The 24,814-nt window shown below is 39.7% G+C and overlaps 1 protein-coding gene across 1 annotated transcript; it reads right to left on the bottom strand.

The window, feature by feature from the left end:
• Window positions 1-1,019: 1,019 nt before the first annotated feature.
• On the bottom strand, window positions 1,020-12,627 carry LOC114558718 (neuronal acetylcholine receptor subunit alpha-2). Its single transcript, XM_028582886.1, has 6 exons — window positions 12,326-12,627; window positions 9,728-9,879; window positions 8,334-8,378; window positions 8,134-8,243; window positions 3,905-5,282; window positions 1,020-1,873 (listed from the first exon to the last, which is right to left on the bottom strand). Exons 1-6 carry the CDS (start codon window positions 12,375-12,377, stop codon window positions 1,748-1,750), a joined length of 1,863 nt encoding a protein of 620 aa, XP_028438687.1. The 5' UTR covers window positions 12,378-12,627; the 3' UTR covers window positions 1,020-1,747.
• Between the last annotated feature and the right edge of the window lie 12,187 nt (window positions 12,628-24,814).

The following is a 24,814-nucleotide window of genomic DNA, read 5'->3' as shown; positions in this document are numbered from 1 at the left end:
TGAGGTAACTTTTTTTAAACGATGCTCAGTTACAATAATGCCAACAATGACCCATAATGACATCATCTTTTCTAGCCCCGGCTCCGGTGAACTTAAACATTTACAACACGCATATCTTCCAGCGTGTCAACTAAGTGATTAGAGTCACCTCTCTGGGCAAATGGAGCTCTGGGGTTCTGCAAGCAACACACCAGCTGCTTCTGTGTTGCAGCTGCTGATTTATCTTCATTCTTCTGTTGCATTTTCACACAGTTTATCAGGACTTTTTCATATGACTTTTTATTTTTACTTTGTAACAGGTTTGACTTGAAATGAAGCAAGGTACAATGTGCCTTCTTGTGATCAAAAATACTTAAAGCTGCAGTAGGTAGAAAGCAAAAAAGAAAAGCCAGAATTTCAAGTACTGCAGAGGGAGACCTCTTCCTGCAGCTCTCCTTCTCCCCTGCACGTGTAGAACAGCCAATAGGAACGCTCTCTCTCTGGATTGACCTGTGATTGGCCAAAGTCTCCCACCACAGGCTAGATTTTCTAAAGCCTGAAAACAGAGACAAGAGGAGGTGCAGAAGTCTAGTTTTCTCTTAGACAACTTTAATTACAATATGCTGAAAGGTTATTATGGAATTCTTGTCAAAAATATACTGCCTACCACAGCTTTTAAGTAAAAGTAAAATGACCAGTTTTTTTAGAATACTCAAAAAAGTACAAATACACAAAACCCTGAATCCATAAACACTTATTTGCTCTCTGGCATAGCTGTAGATATGGTTTTCTTTTGTTAAAAATATTCAGAAGTGACTTCATCATCAGCATTTCTCTGCTTCCACTATATGCCACAGCCTGAAACCTTCATCAAGAACAGTTTTTTTAGCAATATAAAAGCCATTTGATTTCCTGTCAAATCTGATTGCATGGTATACAGTGTAAAATGAGAGAGTAGAGGCTGGTTTTTATTAATACAAATGTCTCCAAAAAATAATGTGACAGTTATTTATTGATATGAACTTTAAATATCAACGCCTAAACGAATGATTATATGCTTGAAAATCATGCTTGACAAAAATAACCTGAAAACATTCCATTCCTATTCTACTGATTTATCAAGCAATAGAAAAAAATGTGCCCATGCCTTTTTTGGGGTTAAGGGGGGAAGAGCTATCCATGACTGGACAAAGAAATATTGAATAGATGCGTTTATTTAAATACTTTGAAAATCACACAGCTGTATGTCTGCTTACCAAGCAGTGACTATTGGAAAAAAAGCGTCACACCTGAACACATATTCACACACACACTGTAAGGATACTATAACATTGACATTGTAGTTGGAATGCTACAATTTTAACTCAAAACCAACCTTATACAGTCTTCTAAACATGTTACATTGTCAGAAAAAACGAATCTTTTTTTGTGTTGTTTTCTGCAGTTGTAAATTGGTCAAACTTTATTCTTCTTCTTATTAGGTTTTATTTTATGAAGGTGAGCTATACGGCTCAATGTCAAAATGGAGTGGTGTGAAGAGATATTTTCGCTGTTGGCCTTTTGCCCTCATAAAGAATTGATATGCCCACTGGAATCAATGAGAGATATTTTATCTCATTTCTTCGTGAGTACCCTTTTGATAACCTCAAGGAGTGTGACTTGTAGTTCCTTAGAAAAATGAAAAGATAAATGATAAACTTTTTTTTATAGATAAGACAGTGTGTCTTCCTTTCAGCGTTAGTGGACGGTGACCTTCAATGGTGAAATTCTAGATCATTCCAGCCAGCCAAGGAGGAAGAAAGAGTCCCACAGATCCCAGTATGCACACCAGTACAAACATCCAGAGGAATATCCTGTCAATGACCATGGCCACATACTTCCAGTCCTCTTTCACCTAGCAGAGAAGAGATACAGAAGAGAGGGACATTCCAAATTTAACACCACCTTTTTTTTTTACAAGCTGTCAGTTTTCACCATTGATTGATTTCTCTCGAATGGCTGATTTTTTCATTATCAGGCAGCTTTCTTCTAAATGTCAATCAATTCTTGCTTGTCTCTCTTATAAAAAATTCAAGGTCAAATTACCAAGGTCCCATTGGCCTTTCAGGCTACAGACAGAACGAGCATTGCAGTGTTGACCATGACTGGTGTCAATAAATGCAATAACGTTTTGCATAGTTATATTTTTTTTAATAATTGTACACATTTTACAACCTTCTCCTCCTATTCTACCAAGACCTCATTCATTTTTGTTTTGCCGGCGACTTAATCATTAACACTAATCAGTACTGTAAACTTAAAGTGACTATATGTAACTTTTACATGTTTCTGAAACTGTAATTTTCCATCTGACGATCATGAATGACCTGTAACAGCAAATGTGACTAACAGTGAAAAGAACATTATTTTTATATAGTTTTCATTAATTCCTCTGCCCAGGTCCAATTTTTCCCACAAAGTGACAAAGTGATTTACGGCAATAGGCGGCGCCACAGAACACACATTTTGACGGGTCACAGATTTTGGCACTGGAAAAGCTTCTGTTAGTGTATCCAGCCAGTTAAAGGGTACCAGGAGATTTCTTTGTATAGGTCCAATTGTATTTTTTATTTTATTTTAGAAGTTATCTGCTGTAGTTATGGCTGATACTGGGGCAGGGCCATCACAGAAAAGAAGGAAATTAAACAAAGAACAAATACAAGCTAAAAGGGAAAGTGAAAGACAACGGGCAAAATCCGAGTCACACACTCGGTCAGGCTTTCAACAAATGGAGACAATGACGGGATTGTAAATTATTCAAAACCAACCCCGAATTGGCCATCAGGTATGTCATATATCAATTTAATTCATACAAAAAACTTTAGATTGCGCAATGTGGTTGTACGCCAGTAGCCGACATTATATTACGTCCCTCTTCCATTTAGCCCAGACGTTTATTCCTTTTAGTCCGTGTTGGCCTGCTGTTCTCTTTTCACTTGTCCCCCCTGTAACGTTACTTGTGTAAAGCGTCCTTGGGTTTCATGAAATGCGCTATATAAATCTAAGTTATTATTACGTTGGTTGCTACAACAAACTCTTAATGCTTCGGCTCCTGACACAGTGATACCCGCTTTAGCTCACAGTACATCCAAAGTAGGCTAAGTTACCGTATGCAACACTTGAAATGCAACGATTCATCTGTAATCTGTTCTCTTATTTAAATGAATGATTTTCTGTCTGAGCAAAACATTCATCACAACTATATGACCTCCCCGTAACGCTAACTCCTAGACCTTTACGACAAGTGTGGTAAAAACACTACTGCTTTTGTCCGAAGGGGCCACTGAAATCAACACAAACTCAAAGTTACATATAGCCACTTTAAATTTTTTTTGCTGTGTAGCAGTTTCCTAATCAAAATAAATTTTTACTGATGTATTTCAAAGTGATAAATATGAGTTATGTAATTTTTTGACACTGTCAAAACTAAAGACCATTCAGTATGACACATGAACAGGCAACATGAGGTAAAGTCTCAGTAAATTGTCCCTTGTCTGATGGTCATTTGCTCTCGGAAACTTATGTATATAATGAAAGTAAGTTTGTATAACAATTTCGGTAAACGTGGTTGGATTATAAGGCATGGCCTATAGTGCTTATGCACTAAGAATTTTATATTTGCACAGGTGATTACAGATTGAATATTTAGTTTTTTCCTCATTAAATACATAGTAGCTCAAATTTCAGGTCACAGCCCTATTACATGTGCTGAGAGAATTGCACTTGTGTCCAAAAATATTAAATCTGACAAATGAGTTTCACATAGAGTTATAAGGAGCTCTCTTTAGATTTTTTATCAAATATCAGCACTATGTAAATATTTAGAAACTATAATGTCATTACCAAGGCTTTACTGGTTACTTAAATGAATATGGTTTCAACTCACTGAAAAATCTGCATCCTCAGCCCTGAGATGATCAGCGACGTACTGAACTCCTTCTATGGCCCGTTGCATAGCTGGGGAAATAGTTGAAACCAAGGTGCCCTGTTGGGTATTCTGGTCTTTAGTGGACTCTACTGTGAGGGTTTCTGCTAAGTGATCTGTAGGGCTTTGTTTCTTCACCCACCCTGCAATTGTCATGAGCCCAGGCCCTTCATCATGCAGACAGCAGTACTGGAAGCTGCTGGAGCGACACCGAGGCCCAGCTCTCTGAGGAAGCTCCTTCTGTTGGTCACACATTTGCTCTACGCTGATAGATCGGCCATTTGGGGCCAGTGTAATTGGTTCTTCCGTGGATAGGCTGCAGAGTGGGCCCAGTGGCAATGTTGGGGCCAAGGACAATTGGGAAGAAGATGAGGCTGCAGAGTTGTGGGCCCATAGGGACTGTTTTAGATCATCCTCGTTGTGGTTCTCAAGAGGGGAAGAGAGTGGAGAAGGTGAGCATACAAGGATGCTTGGACTGTCAGATGGAGTCTTTGGGAGTGTATTCTCTACCTGTCCCATCTGTCTCAACCCTGTCTCTAACCCTGTCCAAAAGGCTTGTGAGTTGCCTGTTGCAGATATGGTAGTAGGACGGTGCATCATCTCGATAAGCTTTTTGCAGTTCTGCTTGGCTGTGCCTGGCGGACGCTTCATGAAGAGGACTCGAGGCACCATGTCCAAAAATACTCTCCGCACCCACTGAGGCATGCCATGGGTTTGTGGTGATCGGTGATGTACGTTCAGCACAAAGACAGTAATTATGATGGAGAGTGTGACAAAGACCATGGTGAACAGCAGATATTCACCGATCAGTGGAATAACCAGTGATGTAGACGGTATAATCTCTGTGATCAGCAGGAGGAATACTGTTAGGGACAGTAACACTGAGATACACAAGGTGATCTTCTCTCCACATTGCGATGGCAAATAAAACACCAACACAGTCAAACAGGAGATAAGAAGACAGGGGATGATAAGGTTAATGGTGTAAAACAATGGAAGCCTACGGATGATGAAGTAGTAAGTGATGTCTGAGTAGATCTCTGTGCAGCACTCGTACTTTTTGGTATTGTACTTGCCCACAGCATTGACAATGACCCACTCGCCGCTCTCCCAGTAGTCCATCTGGTCCACATCACTGGCCATGCTGATCAGATCAATTTTGGCGCGGTCATAGGTCCACGAGCCAAACTTCATCTTGCAGCTTTGCTGGTCAAAAGGAAAAAATGTGACATCTATGCTGCATGAAGACTTGTAAATGGCCGGTGGCATCCATTTTATCTGACCGTCATAGAACAGATGTGCCTTAGTGAGGTGAGTTACCGCAAAGTCGCCATCAGCGCTGCACATAAAGAATGGGATATAAAAGGGGAGAAAAGTTGGGTGGGAGAATAACATGTACTTTACATTTTTACCTTCATCAAGAATTGCATTGCAAGGCTTTAATTCTGGCCAAATTCTTCAAGCAATACTTTTTTAGATCACAAAAATCTTAATTTTGGTAGAGTGAACCTTGATTCTTAAATCCAAATGTTCCTGTTTTTGACCACATCTCATGGTTCTCTTCTATGGACAGAGTTCGGTCATTTGTAAGTTGACTGTTTTTAACCACTCACTACAGAGAAAAACATAATTTAGCACTAAGCAAAATGTTAGTCTTGCAGTTATTAAATAGTTCTTGTAACAAGCAATGACTTCCAGTAAATACAAGCTAGAAGCTATTTTATTTGAATGTCTGGCTAAACAAATGAGGGCTTTTTTATAAAGTCAGACAAGTGAATACAAAATGCTAAATTTTACATCACTGATATTCTTTAAACAATAACTATGTCAGTAGGTGAACATAATTGGGCAATTATTTAGTATGATTCAAAGTTTTTTTTTCTTTTCTCTTATTTTACTCACTTGCTACATAATATTTGGTAATATGTATACCAATGACACTCACATTTACATGTCTATATCATCAAGCAAATAAAACATTGCATGTCCAGTGTTGGGTAAATAAAAATAAAATGAATCGGAAATTTGGCAAAATTATTTTTGGTGCCAAAGAAGAAATACTGGAAGTCAGTGATCTAATCTCTGAAAACTGTCATGGCGACAGCTTCCCCATCCTCCTCTCTCTCTCATCTCCTGACTTCATAATCTGATTAATCTTTGTTGAAATTCTCTCATCGTTCCAGCCCTGCCATGACACACCAGACTCCCACCCGTTACTTCCTGCCTCGGGTCATCGTCTGACCGAGTCATCTGTCCACATTGTTGCAATTAGCTTCAGTACATATCCAGATTATCCATCAGTCACTGTGTTAGATTGTCTATGTTGCCATCATTCTGTTCTGTCTGCATCTGATCTGTTCTGCCATAGCCCTCTGTATTCCTTCCTTGTTGCCAAATGTAAGCCTGTGTTTTGACCTAGTAAAGAACATTGAAGGACCAATGCATGTTGCCTTTTAGTCTGATCAAGTATTACATTAAAGTTAGTCTATATCGATATATTTCCGTGATTGTTCCGGTGGCTGAAGATTTCGCCGGATGTCCCTTATTACGGCTGGATGTCCGTCACCTTCCGCTTTTTTTCTGTTGGCAGATCTCTGCAGGGTAAATTGAGATAGCTAGACTATCTGTCAAATCTGAGTTTTCTGTTGCACGACTAAAACAACCTTTGAACGTACACATGTTCCACCAAAACAAGTTCCTTCCCAAGGCTATTTTGCAGAATCACCGTACCTGCATGCGGTGCTTACTGACGTCCAAGACGATTGTTATTGGTTAAAGAAATGCCAATAAATCATAGACTGTTAATATTTACAGCCTACGCAATAAACCAGAGCATGTTTTTTTCCCATTTTGGAATGCTGCCAGACCCTCCTTTGCAGCGCTATAGTGTAAGGTCTGGCAATGCGAAACTACAATAAAGTCAACCTAAGTCAGATATTTTGGTTTAGTCCTAGATTTAAGATCTAAATCAATCACATCAAGACATCAACAACATCAGCCTTTTACCAACATAATAATGTAGCAATAATTAAAGAATTCATGTCGAAATCTCTAGTCTACATCTTCAGTAGGTTCAGAAATCAGACATATACAGCTCACTCTGAACTCTGCTCTCAAGTCTTTACAAGCCTAAGAAAGTAAAACACGTAACGCACAAATTTAGGATCAAAATACCTATTTTCTTTGTTTCTCTCTTTAAATGCATATTTATTTATTTCATGTAATTTTCTTGTTTTAGTCTGTGTCTGATGTAAAACTCTGTATTATATTTCATCACGACGAAGCAAAATGATGTTTGTATAATGACTTGAATGGGACAGTTTTATTTATTTAATGTCTGTTTCTGATACAGTTTTTATATTAGCTGATTTGCCTTATTTAGAGTGAAATAAATACAGGTCAACTGGATGCATCTTATCTGAAGCCCTTAAAAACACACCCAATTACATTTCATCTTCTAATTCCCAGTGTAATGTATGGCTTTGTACGATGTGCCGAGCGTTGTTTGTAACCACATCCATTATGGCTGACCTTGTTCACATTTATTTTAGCTAAATTACTTTATGACATTGGCACAGGACAAGATGTTTGGCACAGCAACAGAATCTTCATGTTTTCCCTCCAGTCATACCGTCTGTTGAAATTAAATCATTAGTTGCGATGTGATTATTTTTGCCTTTAATGTGGCAACATTTAAAGGTGCCATTATACACATTATATACAGGTTCATACTTTTATTTGGGGTTTCTACCAGAACATGTTTACATGCTTTAATGTTAAAAAAAACCATAATTTTTCTCATACAGTCTGTCTCTGTTTCTCTGTCTAAAACGCTCCATTTTAGCACCTGTTCTTTAAGTCTGCTTCCCAAAAAAGCCCAGTCTGCTCTGATTAGTTAGCCTTATCAGCACGTTCTACCTAAAGTGTAATTGTGACACCACAACCGTACGGAAGTCCTGCCGGCTCGTTTAAAGGAACAGTTTCTGAATACGGGCTGTGGGCAATTCTCTGTGGATTGAGCGTTTTGATACTTTCACAGTATTTATATAGTACCTCGACCTGCTTCATAATGAAAAAGGACAAGGAAAGCTCACTTTTTACAATATGGGACCTTTTGGACAATATGGGATCCCAGAAACTCTCAATTTCTTCACATGAAAACAAGCTACTGCATTGACACAGATCCTCACTTGTTGTAGAGGACAATGTCGGGCCTCCAGATGATCTCTGAGGGAATACGGATGGAAGTTACATTTTCGTATTCTTCCGGGTTCCAGCGGAGTTTGTAATCATTCCATTCCTGTAAGAAATCATTAATCATATTTATATTCTGTATATTTATGTACAACTGAATCTTTAGCATGTGTTTTTATCTGTCACTATGACATACTTGCTTGACCCAGACGTTTGTGGTCATCATCTGGTTCTTCTCATCCTTATTTCATGTAAACGGAAGAGAAATTACTGTGACATGCATCTTCTTTCAAATGAATTGTATGTCAGTATTCATGAGCACATAGTAGAGTAGAATTTCTTTGAACATCTCATAATAAAGCTATTTCATGTATCAGTTTCAAATCCACATACATACCCTCCATTCATAAAGACTGATTAGTTGTGTAATACACCAGAAAAAAAAAAAAAAAAAAAACTTTCCAACTCTTTCCCTGCAACATCTAAGACACAGCAGTCAGTGAAAACACACTGTAGGAGAAGACAACTTCACCAAGAGCTGACTCTCACTACTAGGTATGTGAAGCAAGCACTGCCACCTAATTGTGTGACAAAAACCTGGAGAATCATCCCAGTAACAATGCAGGCTGCACTTATTCAATCTTAAAGCTGCACTGAATGGCAGTTAGAGGGGTTATTAAACAGTTTTACCTTAAGCCAACAGAAACCCTGCAACATAATTTGTGTCTGTTATGCGAAGATAAGACAAGAGGCAAGTGAGAGTAGAGATGTTATTTTGTTGAGACCAGCTGTGTCTGGATTTTACTGCCAGCGATAGCATGCTTGACAACTGAATTTAATTTGGGAAAATAATTCAATCTCTTCTGTTGTGGTTTAATTTCCGCTGATAGGTGATCTGTATATTTAGATTTATTTCTTTCCTGGTGAAGCTTTGAGCTGGTTGTTATAATGATCATAATTAATATAATACACACTACAGAAAGAGGGCAAAACCAGAATCTAAACTTGACAAAGAGATATTTGCAGGTAGGTTTACGTGCCGTGCTGCAGCTGACCAGTTTATTAGCTATTCAGCCTGTAAACTGGTATTAACAGTGCACTTTTCCCCGGTGAATGTTTGTTAGGTTGCTCGTTCAACCAGCTTAGGGTGCAAGAGGAGACGTGGGTTCATGTTTGTAAGTTAGATAAGACGGAAATTTTAGCAGAAAAGGTGGTGGTCATTTAAGGAGGTTTCTGTCTGGCTGTGGTAACCATCTACCTATGATAGAATGGTAACATTACTGCTTTCTGAAAATATGGTTTAAAAACAAGCAATTTGATTGGCGGGGCTGTATGAAAACATCTATGTAGATGGAGAACTAGCGTTAATCCAACAGATTGAAGGAAACCTGGGGGCGCCATTATGAAATGATATAAACAAAAAAGAAATTACATTTCTCCCTCAGAAGATAACAGGACAAGTGATTCTCGGATCAGATATGCTGTAGCAGTAAAAAAAAAAAAAAGCAATTTTATTTCAGTTGGACTTTAATAATGATATCCGGTGTTGGCTATTGGTGACACTTGACAATGCTGTGAGTTTTTACTCACCACATCAATAAGTTGGGCAATAGACAGTCCAAAGTGGACTAGCACTGTGTCTGAGGTGTTTTCCACAGGCCGGGAGAGCTTATTGTAATGTACGAACAGATCGTGGAGCAGCCTCTCTTCAGCGTGGGCACGAGGTCCAACTTGGAAACAAACTGAGGGGACAGAAGCAGAGATTAGCAACACATTCTTTTCAGCACTTATGTGTCATTAAATGTCTTTTTTGTATTTTGAAATAATACATTTGCTTACAATGTAAGAGTAGTTAATATTGCTACTCCTTTGTGCTCATTTACGACAGAGACATTCTATAGACTTATAACCAGTTTGAATCGTATCTCTTTTTGTACATTTATTTGAAATAGAAACCCTGATTTCAAATGCATATTATTAATACTGAATATTTTTTGTACCATCTACAATACAATCATTTATAATGAATTTAGCTGATCTATGCCCATATGAAAAATTCACTGTACAGATTGCAATCTAAAAGGAGGGTGACCTCTATTATACAGGTGGGATACGGTTACACAGGACTGTATCTGATGCATGAGGGGGGAAGAGGGGGAGGAGATGAGAGAAGGAAAAAGCGGAAGCATGAATCTGAGTCTGAGGACATCCTCTGGATCTCTGAACAGACGTGCTGATGGAGCGATCTGTCGAGATGTCTCATCCTTCCCTCCCTCCCTCTCACCCTCTCTGCCATGGCCACTCTGATGGAGTAACTCAACCCCCCCCGCCAACCCCCTCCCCCGCAGTAAGGATGACCTAACAAGGTCTGAGAACAATTAAAGAGACTGGATTCGTCCCGAGACTCGTACAGTACAATGTCCTTTGTATTCCAATCCTTTTTTTCCATATTCAATTAGGCATTTTTCTATTCTGGACATTGATGAATTGTTATGTCATTGAATTACCTGCACAATGCACATAGGCTGTATTTTATTTCAGCACAGCCTTACTGATGTTTCATTATGCCTGGCACTATATATTGTATATATTGTTCTTTCTGTGAATAAGCTATCCATCTATCTATCCATCTATCCATCTTAAACAAAGATGCTCTGCTGTTCTAACTTGTATTCTTAAAACAGGGACACAGGTGTTGTTGTCATGCTGCTGGCCTTCCTCTCAGGTTTTCCTAACCACTCAATCAAAGCTGATGGACTGTCCTTCTGTTGCCTGAAAACTGGCATCCTCTGTTTTTAAAGGCTTGGGATCAATATCTTATTAAATGGATATAGTTTCTTTTTTTTCCTCCACATCTTCACTTCCTTTTCTACCTGAATGTGTTTGACATGTCCAGATGCTCAACAACCTTGAAATGTCTTTACATTTATAGATGAAAGGAACCAACATGGGTACTTTTGTTCCATCACATCAGCACAGAGTGATATCTGTTAAAGGCAGCTGATATTATAATATGTATTTATGTCAATAACGCTCCACTAGATTCTAAAGCAGCCTTGTAACTAATGGGTTTAGATGGGGGAGCTCGCAGGGTGTCATGCCTGTGACAATGTGTGGGTCAGAGCAATGATGTGTGCAGGAGAAAATAGGTAACTGTTGGATGAGTTTACTGCTGTATAATGGGGTTTACAGGACACTATAATTAGCACCTGCAGACTGTGATGTTACTAATCACTTAGCATGGAGAAACCTGAACTTTCATTCTAGTTGGCTGTCATATATTTACTTGACTTTCATTTTTCTATTTTTGTGAGAATATCCAGTTCCTTCTCCTGAATTATGTAAATCATCCAGAAAAGTTAATAAAATAAAAAAGCAAATGTAATTTCTAGTAATGTTTATTTACTGATATTGCCATTTCATCCTGCTTAGTTATCTAGATGTATCAGAGCTACTGGACGCAGTTCTGACCTAATTTGATCAATGTATTGTCATAGGCCAGTAATGCATGAGCAGCACATATTACTTTCTGTGAGTCCTGCTCTGGAACTAGGCAGACTGAGCTTGTTACCAGGTCACTAAGCAACAGAGGCAGTTTCTCACTCCTTGTCCAATAAAAACAAAGTTTTTGTGTCTTGAAGGTTGTGTGTTTTGTCAGCGATTGTGGTCGTCATCTTGTCAGATTCTTCAGATAAACGATTGGGGTTGGGAGGTTTATTTTTGTTTGTTTTTAAGCAAACCCCTCTTCTGTGTTTTTAAAACATTTTCTTTGGACACTTTCCGTCACTTTCAAAATAATATATTCATGACATAAACAAAACTAAACATAATGAAATAGAGAAAATACATCTATATTCTATATCTCTATTTTTGTATAAAGAGCTGTTCAACGGTTAAACTTATTACAGATCCGGGCTCAGGCATCAACTTTGGTGGTGCTGATTGACTTGAGCGCTGCAATATTTTCACCCAAAATCTATGAAAATACATATAATGTGTGATGAGTATAAAAGTTAAAACACCCTCTCAATAAGCATAGGCCAGCCTCCCCTTAAGCAAATATTTAAAATACATAACCCGCACACCCTTTTCTGATAGCCCATCACTCCTCACTCCCCAATAATTTCACACAGCCCCTTATAAAGAAAGAAAGAAAGAAAGAAAATGAGAAGTTAGCAAATGAATTACCTTGTGGAGGAAGACTGAAGACAAGTATGCTCAAACATTTGTATAAATCCATAGTGAACTCCCTCCAATTTCAGTCCCAATGGTCAGTCATCCGTCCCGTAACAGTCTTCAGGAGGTTCAGATCAGGTTAAATAGCCAGATGGAGAGGTCATGTTAGTCTGTATCAGCCCCGGCCTGGTGTTCCTCCTGGTTCCATCTGTCCATCTCTTCAGTTGCTCTTCTGAGTGTCCGTTTGAACGAGCACAGACCTGTAGTTTAGTTTCCCTAACCCAACACTTGAAAGTTCCTCCTCGCTCCGCTGGAATCCTTAATCCAAGTGGTTTATCCCGCTCTTCTCCACCCTCCCTGTCTACATTACACCCTCCCTCGCCTCTCATCTCTCCGCCTCCTCACTTCATCTCCCTCTCTCTCCCTCTCACACACAAACACACACAAAAACACACACACACACACAACACACCTCATTTCTCTGTGCATTCTCTTTCCCTCCTACTTATTTGCTTTTCTCCCTGTTCCAGTTTTCTCTCTCCATCACTTATTTGAAAAACAGTGAACTTTTGTGTGTGTGTGTGTGTGTGTGTGTGTGTGTGTGTGTGTGTGTGTGTGTGTGTGTGTGTGTGTGTGTGTGTGTGTGTGTGTGTGTGTGTGTGTGTGTGCGTGTGGCAAAGAGAGAATATATATACAGTATTATATATACAGTATTCTCTCTTTCTCTCACACACACAAATCTATCTCAAAAATATCTGTTGAGATTTTCTTACCAGTATACACGAGCAGTGCTGTTTGTTTGTTAATGTGTTTGTAAAAAAAACAGACCAGATCTTTGTATGTGAGCTGCGTTACAGAGTGTGTGCAGCCTGTGTGTAGATACCTGTCAAAGTCCAGTCTAGTAGAAGTGCCCATGAGTCATAGAACCTCTGGATACTCTTCAATCTCCTCTCTGCCCAGTTTCCCAGGAGCATAACATCTCCAATCCCCCTCTCTCCCTTCATCTTACACTCCCCCTCCTTTCTCTTTTACGTAAACACCCCTGACCCTCTCAATGTTTTTCCCCACATAATGCTTCACACACCGACAGAGATTTCCCTTTCTTTGCAACCTCTCTGTGCTTCACTGCCAGTATGCTTTACAGCTTTTATACGTCAGCAGAGCTCAGTGCCAAGGCTGGCCATCTACTGAGACAGTTGGTGTACATCTTTTTACTTTTCCCCAGCAGTGCCAACATGTCATGTTTTGATGACACAAAGTAAGAGATAATAACTGAAGACACTTAAATAAAACCTTGACTCTCAAAAGTCATGTTTACTTGAAATTGGCTAAGGAAGAAACCACTTTGAAACTTATGACTGTGTTACATGATTTAGTCCAACAAAAGAGGTCCAGGCGGAGATATATTTTGCTGCTGTAGATGTCTTTGTGAGATATGCTTCTTTTTAATACACTTTGAGCCCACAGAGAAAAGCCCCCGCAGTGTACACATTGATTTTGTTTCTGATCAAAGACTCGGCTCTCTTGATCCAGTGATGACTAACAGTGACTTGACAGATGAAGAGATTCCTCGCACCGGTGTGTTGCCACAGCGCAGATGTACATTCTTACCATCAGAGATTTGATAGACGATTATTTAGTTGGATTGCTGACAGAAGTCCAACAGGAATTTGTAAGTGGGACAACGCAGCAGCAGGGGGCCACTGGAAGAGGAAAATTTCACTTTCAGTAAAGGGCAGGGTGCACACATACGGCAGTTACAGCCTGGTGGCTGACACATATATTATCTAACACCCACATATAAACACATATAAGCTCCCTCTGTGGCCACCTCTGCTGATGAGGACCATCTGTGCGCTCTTCCAATGTTAAGAGAGAATAAGGACCAGCAATATTCACCTCTTGCAGCAGCCTCCCTAATAATTTGATTTTGGAAAGGATTCGGTGATCCCTAAGGCAAGCATTTTGACCTCTCTCAGATGGTCACAATCCAAACACACTTGCTGACCCTATGTGGCCATGTTAGTAAGCAGCTGAGGTGGGTGGCTGCTACATACAAATTCCTAAGTTTCCAGAGTTGAAAAATCTGGCACCAGAAAAGGGAAGCTGCACAGTGTCTTAGCATTTGACAGCCCTTTCAATACAACTGGTTTGTATAAAGCCATTATGTGCATACATTTTAGAGCTCTAGGGATGGTAACGAGGAAAAGAGGCGGAACGCATTGACTGAAATGAAATCTCTGAACCCATCAGCTATTGTCTAACGAGAAAATCAGAATCAAGCAGAGCAGCCAGAGGTCATCAGAGGTAAAACAAGAAAACACGTTCTCCATAAAATAGGTAAAGCGTTACAGCACTTCTCCAGGGAGATTGTACCCGCCCAACAAAGTTAACGTTACAGGCGTTAGGGGTGTGTAATGGGAATGACAGAGGCACCATTGTTCCTATTAGTCAGGGAAGCATCAAAATGATTTTGAAGCTGTTATTTTATGGTAAACAAGTTACATAATGTCACTTTCAACACCAACGACTCAAAAGTTGGGCTTGAAAGGAGTGGATACCCTGCCAAACCTAGATTATTCATCGTCATCCTCTCACAAGTCTTTACTCACACGGAGAAAGTGCAGGAGAGACAGAGAGTTATGAGAGACAAGAGGGGGAAGAAACACAATGTACCCACACAAGAAATAGCATGCTCTGGAATATAATACTGATGCTGTGTCAGTTTGTGCATGTTATTTTATATCCGAAAACGGATTAAGGACTATGGTAGACTGGTACAATTGAGTCTGTTTGACTCTGCTGTTCTAGCACAGGGAAAATAAATTACTCAGCCAATTTATTATCATCATCAATAACTTATCAATATTATTATTGATAATTTATTGTTAAAAATGTAAAGAGGCTCTACATTTGTTGAAGCGTACATAATGATATTTGCATAATTGAAGTCTCAACAATCAAGTTTTGGGACTTGAACATTACTTGGGACTTCAATGCCAAGACTTGAGACAATGTCCCACCTGAGCTTTACTGATGTACATGTAGCTAGTTCCAGGTGTGATTTCTTCAAGTTTGAGTGGCAACTTGGCCAAGTTAGATTGAGGCGAGGCCGACATTACACTTAGCTGAAAAGCTAAGGCATGAGGTATATTATTTAATATTTATATTAAATATTTTGGTTGCATACATTCTTATATAGGCCTATTGTATAAATATGTAATCCAAAGCCTTTATCAACCACACAATGCATTTAAAACAATAACAACAATGACTTTCCACCGTATTAAGCCCCAGTATTAAATTTTGTTTCACTGAATAAATGATTACTATAACAAAGATGCCTACCACTGAGCAGTGGTTCCCAAAGGGATCACTTGCAAAAAACACAATGCACTTACTTTTCATCATAGGTTTAATGAGACCTAATGAAAGAATGTGTGATCAAATAAAAGGTTTCCTGCTACTTCACTGCTAATCTCCACCAGACTCCGTGTTATAGACTTAAAGAACCCAACACAATTGTGCACAGAGAAGTGAATGAATGATCCTGGTTCAGAATCTGTTTTGACCAATTCAATATTACCATTCATGTCCTATGTAAGCAGCTGTGCAATGTATTCTTATAGCAGCACAGTAAGGGCCAGGGTATACTCAATCAGAACTAGTTTGTAAGACATGCTGTATGACCATGTCAGAAAAGCAAATGTGTTTATAGCTTTTCTGAATGGCAACACTGGAAGGCAGGGTGACAAGCTGGCCATCATAGAGATGGGTGAGACGTGATATAGTTTAAATATGGGAATAACAGTGGACATTTTCAGATTGTCTCTCCTGGAAGACATTCATAGTGTTGCACTCTGTTGTTCACAGGAAAAGTGCCGAAAAATAGTTGTGTCAAGAATGAAGAAAGAGAGCTAGAGAGTGAAGTTCAAACTCTGGCTCCTTTCTCACCTTTACACAACTGGCAAAGTGGGTGACAATGTCAAATTGCCAGTTTTGGAAAATTACAGAAATGGTTGGACACAGTACCTCCTAATCCAGTGTCAGGAAAAGCGAGGTTGGACCATTCGACTTCTGACAGAGTATACTGGCCCCTTATGAGTACTACATGAGATGCTAATGGAATGTACATTCTAAAAATTTTAAAATGTGACCGTTGGAAAAAACTAACAAAAAAATAAAATAGAAAAATAGGTTTGTGTTAGTATCTCATTTAGTTTCATGATTTTGTAGAATTTTGACACTATGAGTACTAAAGCTTAAATAAAAGTTGTTGTGTTTTTAACTGCATTGCTTTTCTTTCAATAGATGCTTTGCTAGTTACTTAAGATCTAGTTTGTGTAGTTTATTTAGCATTAGAAATAATTCGGACAAACTTCAAAAACAAGACCCAGGTTTAGGACACTTTTCTCTTTCAGAAAGCAAAGAACCTATGTTTTGAGAAAGGAGGAGCCAGTTCATTATGTACATTTGCAATTCAAAGTTATGTTTCAAGATTCTTATGTTTATACCAACAATTTAGCCAGAGGAGTTTTTTGCCATTCTTTAGATTTGCTTCAACTGTGAGCCACCAATCATTAAAGAATAGAACTTTTACTTAAGAATCTTAGCCTAAATAACCCTAAGTTACCACTGGTTGGCTGGTACACTAGTCTGTGATCAATAACAATGATAACAATGATGTTCTACATGGACATAGCCCTTACAGGTATACATGCATCCATATGACAACAAGAATAGTGGGAGGATGCGTTATAGATCTAATGTTAATATGACAGCCGTCGGTAGCCATGGGGGGGATTGAATCATACATAGCATTTATGATGGGCTGCCAAAACCCAGTAAAACATCTGTAGTATTGATCATATAACCGAGTGTTCCCTATGAAGCCAGCCTCTGTGATGAGAGCTCCCTGGAACAGCCCCAGGATCTGAGATCACAAGGTCAGCTAGCGCTCAACAGCGCATGTTTTGCCTTAGTGATTCACACAGCTCTCTTTGTTACACTCACACTAACGTGCGTCCACACAAAAAACCCACACAGACATTCATCTCACACATGCATAAACACCTAGCCTACTAGGGTTGCCAAGATCACCTGTTAATCATGGCTACAGTTGTTTTTTTTAAAGGAGAGACATCTTTATCTCGAATATCTTTGTATCTTCTCTATGAAAGCCTGAATGTAGAGCTTTCAGACTAATAACAGTGTTGTGGCCTTTGCTGTCACAAAGTCTTCTTTTTGTCAGTTTAAAGCTTTAGTGCGTAACTTTTTGATATTATTGAACGTCTGTTATATTCAAGCCATTGCCAAATTAGTTGCTACAAAGCTAATTAAGACTATCAGAAGATTGTGTCGTCCGGTAACATTCCCGGGCAGAAGCTTGAGTGAAAATAACTACGTTTTCTGAAGAGTCCATCATGTGTTTTTTTAATCCTCCGTGTTCTCTTTGGCTACTAGCAACTGTGTGGAGAGGGGGGCATGTGTGCGATCACGGAAGGCTGTATGATGTTGACACGCCGACAGTGTTGTTGTCTGTCAGGTCCAGCTCCTGCTCTTAGTTCAGGTTTGTTTTGTTTGTGTTGACTTCCTGTTTTATTTTGATATTTTAATATTCACCGTCTGTTTCTATTTCAGGTCACTTGTCTTCCCGTCTTTCCGTGCGTTCATGGACATCGGAAAAACGTTTTTCCGAGTGAAAACGTCACCATTCACGTAACATCCTGTGGGAATCAGAGGTGGGAAACTCGGGCTGGATTTTGATACCCGAGTTCCCCAGTTGGTGACGCGTTGTTGACAACTGACGTTTGATGGAGGCGACTTTGGTTCACTGAACATATTTCAATGATAACAAACTGTTTATTGTGGACAAATGCCTCTGCCAAGAAACATACACAGACATAATATGTTTAAAATTATTCATAAATAGGCCTATGTATAAAAAAACAACACATTATCTGTGTCTTTTCCCGTTGGTTGTCCTGCAGATAACACAAACAAACACCTGTAGATGTGCTGTTTGGATGCTCGCATAAGAAAACAGCAGAGAATCTTCTGTTATTGTGGCCTCCATGTTTTCACACACCTGATGCTCTAGGCTACGGCCAACCGTTGGAGGCAGTGATGCAAAAAGTTGTTAAGCCAAACGCCAATATAACAGAAGAAGAAGAACACTCATCCCGACCATGTGTACGCTGCCAGTCGTTAAAACAACCAGGGGGGTGGTGCCTGTTATTCCGGGTGGCATGAACGCAGCATCTGTCTGCCTTCCTGCCTGTGTGATTACCCTCCCTTCCCTAATGTGTGCTACCTGTGTGTCATTGTCTCCACCAACCTCAGTGTATATATACTTACCTTGTGTCCCTTGTCAGTTGCCAGATTGTTGTTGTACCTTGTGTCTCACTCTCCAGCATTGTTTCTAGTGTCTCTTTGACCACATTTTTGCCTGCCGTTTTTGTACCTTCGCCTGCATTGTACCTTTGTACAATAAACTCCATTACCTGTTACATCTGCTTTGAGTCATGCTTTTGGGTCCACTGTGCTCTGTGACATTGTCATTTCTTAGAATTTGTCATGGCAGTGACAGAAACTACGCACTATAGCTTTTTTTTTTTTAACTTTTATTCTTCATCATCACATACACACTAGAAGTGAAAGTCTATATCTGCATTTTAACCCATCCTAAGTATTAGAAGCAGTGGACAGCTATACATACAGCAAGCCACCCCAGCATCCCGAAGCAGTGGATGGATGTTGAAGTCATCCTGAATGCTGTGGGCAAAGGCAAATACTGACATAGTCCGATGCCAACTGTGAACCCACCTGCAACAGCCCAGGGGTAAGCCGAGATGGCCAGTGAGCAGGTACCAACAAAGATGGGGCACCTGCAGCATCTGGGCAGTGAATGCCATCTGTTAGCCACATACACAACCACAACAAAATGTTACCATCTCTGTTGATATCTTTGAAAAAGGTAACAATATTGTACAGTAACTCCATTATTTATTGAAAGACATCAAGGATTGTCTTTATTATTAAGATGTGGCAATTCAATGGCAACCTTGATGTCAGATGCTGGTGTCAGTGCTGTTTGAGAATAATATTTCCATTACAGTGAAAATCAATAGGCACAAACACCATAAAACCAAATGATACTATACCCATGACAACAGCAGTCCTGCCTTTGTGTCCATTGACAGCAGGTTGTTAATAGATTGATCATCGACATGATATTACAGACCCATTAGAACAACCTTTATAATGGTGTTCATGGATATCACCAGTTAGTAAAGGTAAAGATATCTATACTTCATTATATGTATATTTATATATATATATATATATATATATATATTTTTTTTTTTTTTTTTTTTTACAAAGAAATTCCCTGACAGTTAAAATATGGTGTTGGCCAAGCAAAGGGAAGATCTTGAAATTTTAGTATCTAATTTATCTTTGCCTTGTACATATGATAAAAAAAAAAAAAAATCTTTGGCTACTTTCCCAATTATTTCATTTCACATGTAGGTCTGTATGTTTTACCTGTACTGTATAACATTAGGTAACTGTAACTTCAGGCCAATAAAAATAAGATTATTTTTATATATTATAGTAGATTCTCTTTTTAATCAACATTCATTTTTTTTTGTTTGCTAATTTTACATTATCACTGTAAAAATATTTCAGCAGGGTGTGGACACAAAATATCACATTTTAATTTCCATTACTGTCACGGACGACCAGGAGACAGACTGGAGTAGTGAAGCAGATCTTTATTAACAATGATCCAACAAAGAGCAGGAAGCAACAGGTAGGAATCCGGTAGCTGAGTAGGCAGGTTTAGAGCAGCAGCAGACAACAGGATACAAAGTACTGGTAAGGCAAACTTGGATAGACTAGGCATAACGTGTGTGAGTCAGAGCGTCATGTAGAAACAAGACTAGACAAAGTGTGTGTGGTTGTGCTGCGTAGGTGGTTGTTGATTAGCTGCAGGTGGTGAACTGAGGATGAGGCTTGATGAGGTGCAGGTGTGTGTAATCAGTATTGAGGGGACTGGGAGCGACTGATCTGCGTGAGTGACGAGGATTATGAATCAGTGGGAGGAGTGTGTGCTGGAGAATGAGAGGGAGGAGTGAGTGCTGGTGCCGGTGGGACCCTGACAATTACCTGAATTTATATGACCCAATCCTCCCAATTCTTTTTTTAAGCTACATTTTTTATTGTTTTTATATTTTTAAACATTCAGAACAGACAAACACAATTGAACAAGAACAACAACCCTCTCCCACCTCCCACCGTCTGTGGTCTCGAGGAAAGAAAAACAAACAAACAAAACACGAAAACAGAAAATCACACCTTGCCTAGTCGCTCTCCTCTAATTCTTGTGATGCAGAGGTCATTAGGACTGATACTTGTGCTGCTGCGTTTTTCCATAGGTCTATAGTTCAAGATTTGGCTTTGTTAATCCTTACTGTAGAGAGCTCAAGCATAACTATGTCTAGAAAATACGCCAACCACAACCAACAACGCTGAGCTTGAGCTCATTTTCTTGGTCGCGGTTGAACCAGCTAGCCAAATTTTCTTCTGTCTCCCAAGCAGGTGTAATTTAGAGTCATCATTAAGTAACAAAACAATCGGGTCAGTAGGAATTCGAATCCTATCACATCAGATATTATTGATGTTGTTTTATTCCCAAAAAAATGCACCTGTTCACACTCCCAGACCATGTGCAGGAAAGTTCCAGTTTGTTCAGGTTGGCAGAACGTGCAATAGGGAATAGGAATGACTTTAGAGACGTATCTCTTCTGATGAGTCCAATATGTCCTATGGCATATGTTGAAGTGGATCTGCTGGTGATTTGGGTTCTTGAAACAGTGGGAAATGTTGTCCAAAACTGACTCCCAATTAATTACGTTCCCCTCCAGCTCAGCTCTCGCTCCCATTTCATTACTATTGGGAGTTCTCCTACAGATACTGTAGCATAAGCATAAATAAATAAAATTGCATAAATCCTGGACACCAATCCTCTCACAGGAGAATCAACAAGCCATTTAATGATTGGGTGCATCTCAAGACTGTTCCCCCATGGTACTCCATAACATTTTAGGGCTGATCTTAAGTGAAGATAAAGGAAGAAGGATGTCTTAGGGACCTCAAAGCTAGCTCTCAAGTCTTCAAAACTTAACATACCTTCATCATTGAATAGCTGGTCTAGAGTATAAATACCTCTGTCACTCCACTGGTTATAAACAAAAGGTTTTCTTTAGACATCAAGTGTATGTTGTGCCAAATTGGGGTGTTCAAATGCCACTTATTGGTGTAGCGTAGTTGCTCCTCGACCTGTTTAAAGTTGGTCAATGTGTTGGTGATAATAGGGCCATAGGCTAGCATACACGTTTTTGGACACACACCTGTAAAGGCAAAGTCTTTCAGTGTTAGATTTCCAGTGAGGTTTTGCTCTATTTCTTTCCATGGGACTATAGATGAGGGGTCCATCCACACTCTGAGGGTCCGTAGCTGAAAGGCTCTATGGTACACTTTAAGGTTGGGGAGGGCCAGGCCTCCCGTGCTTGTGGTACGTTGCAGGGTATAGTATTTTAGCCTAGGTTGTTTATTATTCCAAATATACTGCCGAATTACGGTATCAAGTTTCTTCCAGAAATTTATTGGTGGGGGTAAGGGGATCATTGTACTTAAGAAGTTCACAAGAGGAACTATGTTCATTTTAACAACTGTAGCTGTAGCGATGCGTGAATGGTGATACCCAAATATGTAATTTTGCTTTGGGTTGGTATTGTATCACCAATAGCTGATGTCAGTTGTCCGTTGTTCAACAGAAGAAGATTACATTTATTCCGATTGATTTTGTAGCCGGAGTTTGAGCCAAATTTGTTAAAGATCTTAAGAATTTTTGGAACAGAGTCTTCAAGGTTAGATATGTACAGTAAAATATCATCTGCAAATAACGATATTGAGTTGTTATTGGATTTAATCTGGACATAACATTTTATTTTGCCTTATGGCCTGGTCTAACGGTTCAAGAGAGATCGCAAATAGCATGGGAGATAGCGGGCATCCCTATCTCGAGCCCCACGCGATGGGAAATGGCTGTGAATGCAGGTCATTGGTTGAGACTATGGCTGTGGGATTCGCATATAAAGTACATACCATGTCAATGAATTTGGCTCCTAAACCAAGCCTCTCTATTACTTGCCACAGGTAGTTCCATTCTAGGTGGTCAAAAGCCTTTTCCGCGTCCAGTGATAAAACTGCTGCCGTTGTTTGGAGGTTTTTGGCTTCTTCTATTACCAGTTTGGGACAACATTTCCCACTCAAGTCACCAGCGAAACCCATTTCGACATATGCCATAGGACATATTGGACACTTCAGAGGAGATACGTCTCCAAAGGCATTCCTGCTCCCTGTTGCACAAATTGGAACTTTCCTGCACATGGTCTGGGAGTGTGAACAGGTACATGAGTTTTGGAATAAAACAACATCAATTATATCTGATGTGATAGGATGTCGAATTCCTACAGACCCGCTTGTTTTGTTACTTAATGACGACTCTAAATTACATCTGCTTGGGAGACAGAAGAAAATTTGGCAAGCCGGCTCAACCGCGACCAAGAGAATGATAGCTCAGCGCTGGGTCCCCCCACTCGTTTTGTGTAAAACAGTGGTTGGCGTATTTTCTAGACATAGTTATGCTTGAGCTCTCTACAGCAAGGATTAACAAAGCCAAGTCATCGACTATAAACCTATGGAGAAACGCAGCAGCACAAGTATCAGTCCTAATGACCTTAGCACCACAAGAACTAGAGGAGAGTGACTAGGCAAGGTGTGATTTCTGATTCCTGTTTTTGTTGTTTGTTTGTTTTCTTTCCTCGAGACCGCAGAGGTTGAGGGGTGGGAGAGGGTTGTTATTCTTGTTCAATTGTTTATATGTTCTGTATGTTTAAAAATATTAAAAAAACAATAAAAAATTGATCATAAAAAAAGTATTTATTTTGTAGACAATTTACATCTCTTTTACGTAAGTGTGACTCTTGTATAAGTGCCACGTCTAGGTTTTTCCTTCTTAAATAGTCCAGGAATTTAACTTGTTTGATCGGCCCGTTTAGCCCCCTGATGTTAACTGAAAGGATTGAAAGCTCAGCCATCTTCAAAATGTAAACGCGTACGTGTCTCAAGTACCCTACCAGATTTTGCTGACAAATCTGTAGCAAAGGCTGAACTGTTCAGGTACAGATCTGAGCAAGGTGTGACACAAATATAAAAAGTAAAATAAATCCACAAACCCTCTGAGACCGCAGACCCCCTCCCCTATTTGTAAGATGCGTGGCCACATCAAATGCTCCTCCTCTTCTTATTCCAGCCAGAAAACCCCCGGGCTCCACGGCTGCAGCAAAGGCAAACTCTCTCCCCCCGCGGGTCGCTCCCAGGGCAGGGCGGCAGATGAACGAGTCCGAGTTGCGTTCAGCGTGCAGTGCCAGCTCGTGTTGTATCCCTTCAGGCAGCCGAAGCCGCTGGATCTGTGTGAGTGTGACGCAGTCAGATTGGTCCAGCTCACATACCATGCTTTTCTGCTTCTCAGGTTCTCCCCCGATGTGTTTCTGTGAGGCATTCATTTCGGCCAGCACTTCCTTTACTGCGCTGTAGATCACTGATTTAAGCACACTTAGCTGCTTCTCCAAGACCCGGTCGATTAATTCCTTCATATTAGAGAACGTGTTCACATTAGCCACCACTCCATTAACCGCAGACATGTTAGCAAATTTCTCCAAACAAATAGACCACCCAGGCAACAACGAGACTCGCTCTTTCGTGCCTGCAGGCTTTTCACCGAGTCACCATGACAACAGACAAAACTATTTGGCGTTGAAGAAAAAGTAATAGACCTGGTTATTTAATGAAATACGGAGGAGAGTGTAGGAGCTCAGTCTCTTGCAAGCATAGCGGCCGCTGGTCATGTGCTTCTACCCAGTTCTTAACAGACGTGTTTCTTGCAGTGAATGCTGGAATACCGTTTGTTTTCCTATAGCAACAACTGATAACAAACTTCTAGTTATATACAGTACTTTTAAAGCAAATGGACTTCCCCTTTGATTCAACACAACGTTAACTATTCTCTATAAACACACTCAAACTTGCCTAACAGAAGAAGGTCTCCTTGTTGTTCTCCATGTTGGAAATAAAAGAGCTGGGGGCAGAGGATCTCCTTCAGCCTCCACCACCCTCCTGTTTTGGATCATTTTTGTGGATTCGGGGAATCTGATTCTTTCAAATTTCAAGTTAATATTCTGCATAGTCCCCACACTAGTCTTTCATTTCCCTACCTGTCCTTGCTAAAGGCAGTTTCAAGAAATACTGTTCTGACTTAATCCCTGTGGCATTAAAATTGTTTAATACATTTAACAGATGTGACTGTTTTTTTTTTGTTTTTTTTAACAGTTCTACTGAAAATTACCCTGAAACTGCTCTAGTGCTTTTACTGCA

This window comes from Perca flavescens, chromosome 7 (assembly GCF_004354835.1).
Source record: "Perca flavescens isolate YP-PL-M2 chromosome 7, PFLA_1.0, whole genome shotgun sequence".
Classification (NCBI taxonomy): domain Eukaryota; kingdom Metazoa; phylum Chordata; class Actinopteri; order Perciformes; family Percidae; genus Perca; species Perca flavescens.
This window is presented reverse-complemented; position numbering and strand designations above follow the sequence as displayed.

Coding starts and splice junctions, on each gene's coding strand:
- LOC114558718 (XM_028582886.1), bottom strand. CDS start 12,377: ATGGATTTATACAAATGTTTGAGCATACTTGTCTTCAGTCTTCCTCCA. Junction 8,379..9,727: donor TTGCCCAACTTATTGATGTG/GTGAGTAAAAAC, acceptor ACATGAAATAAG/GATGAGAAGAACCAGATGAT. Junction 5,283..8,133: donor GACATTGTCCTCTACAACAA/GTGAGGATCTGT, acceptor CTTTATGTGCAG/CGCTGATGGCGACTTTGCGG.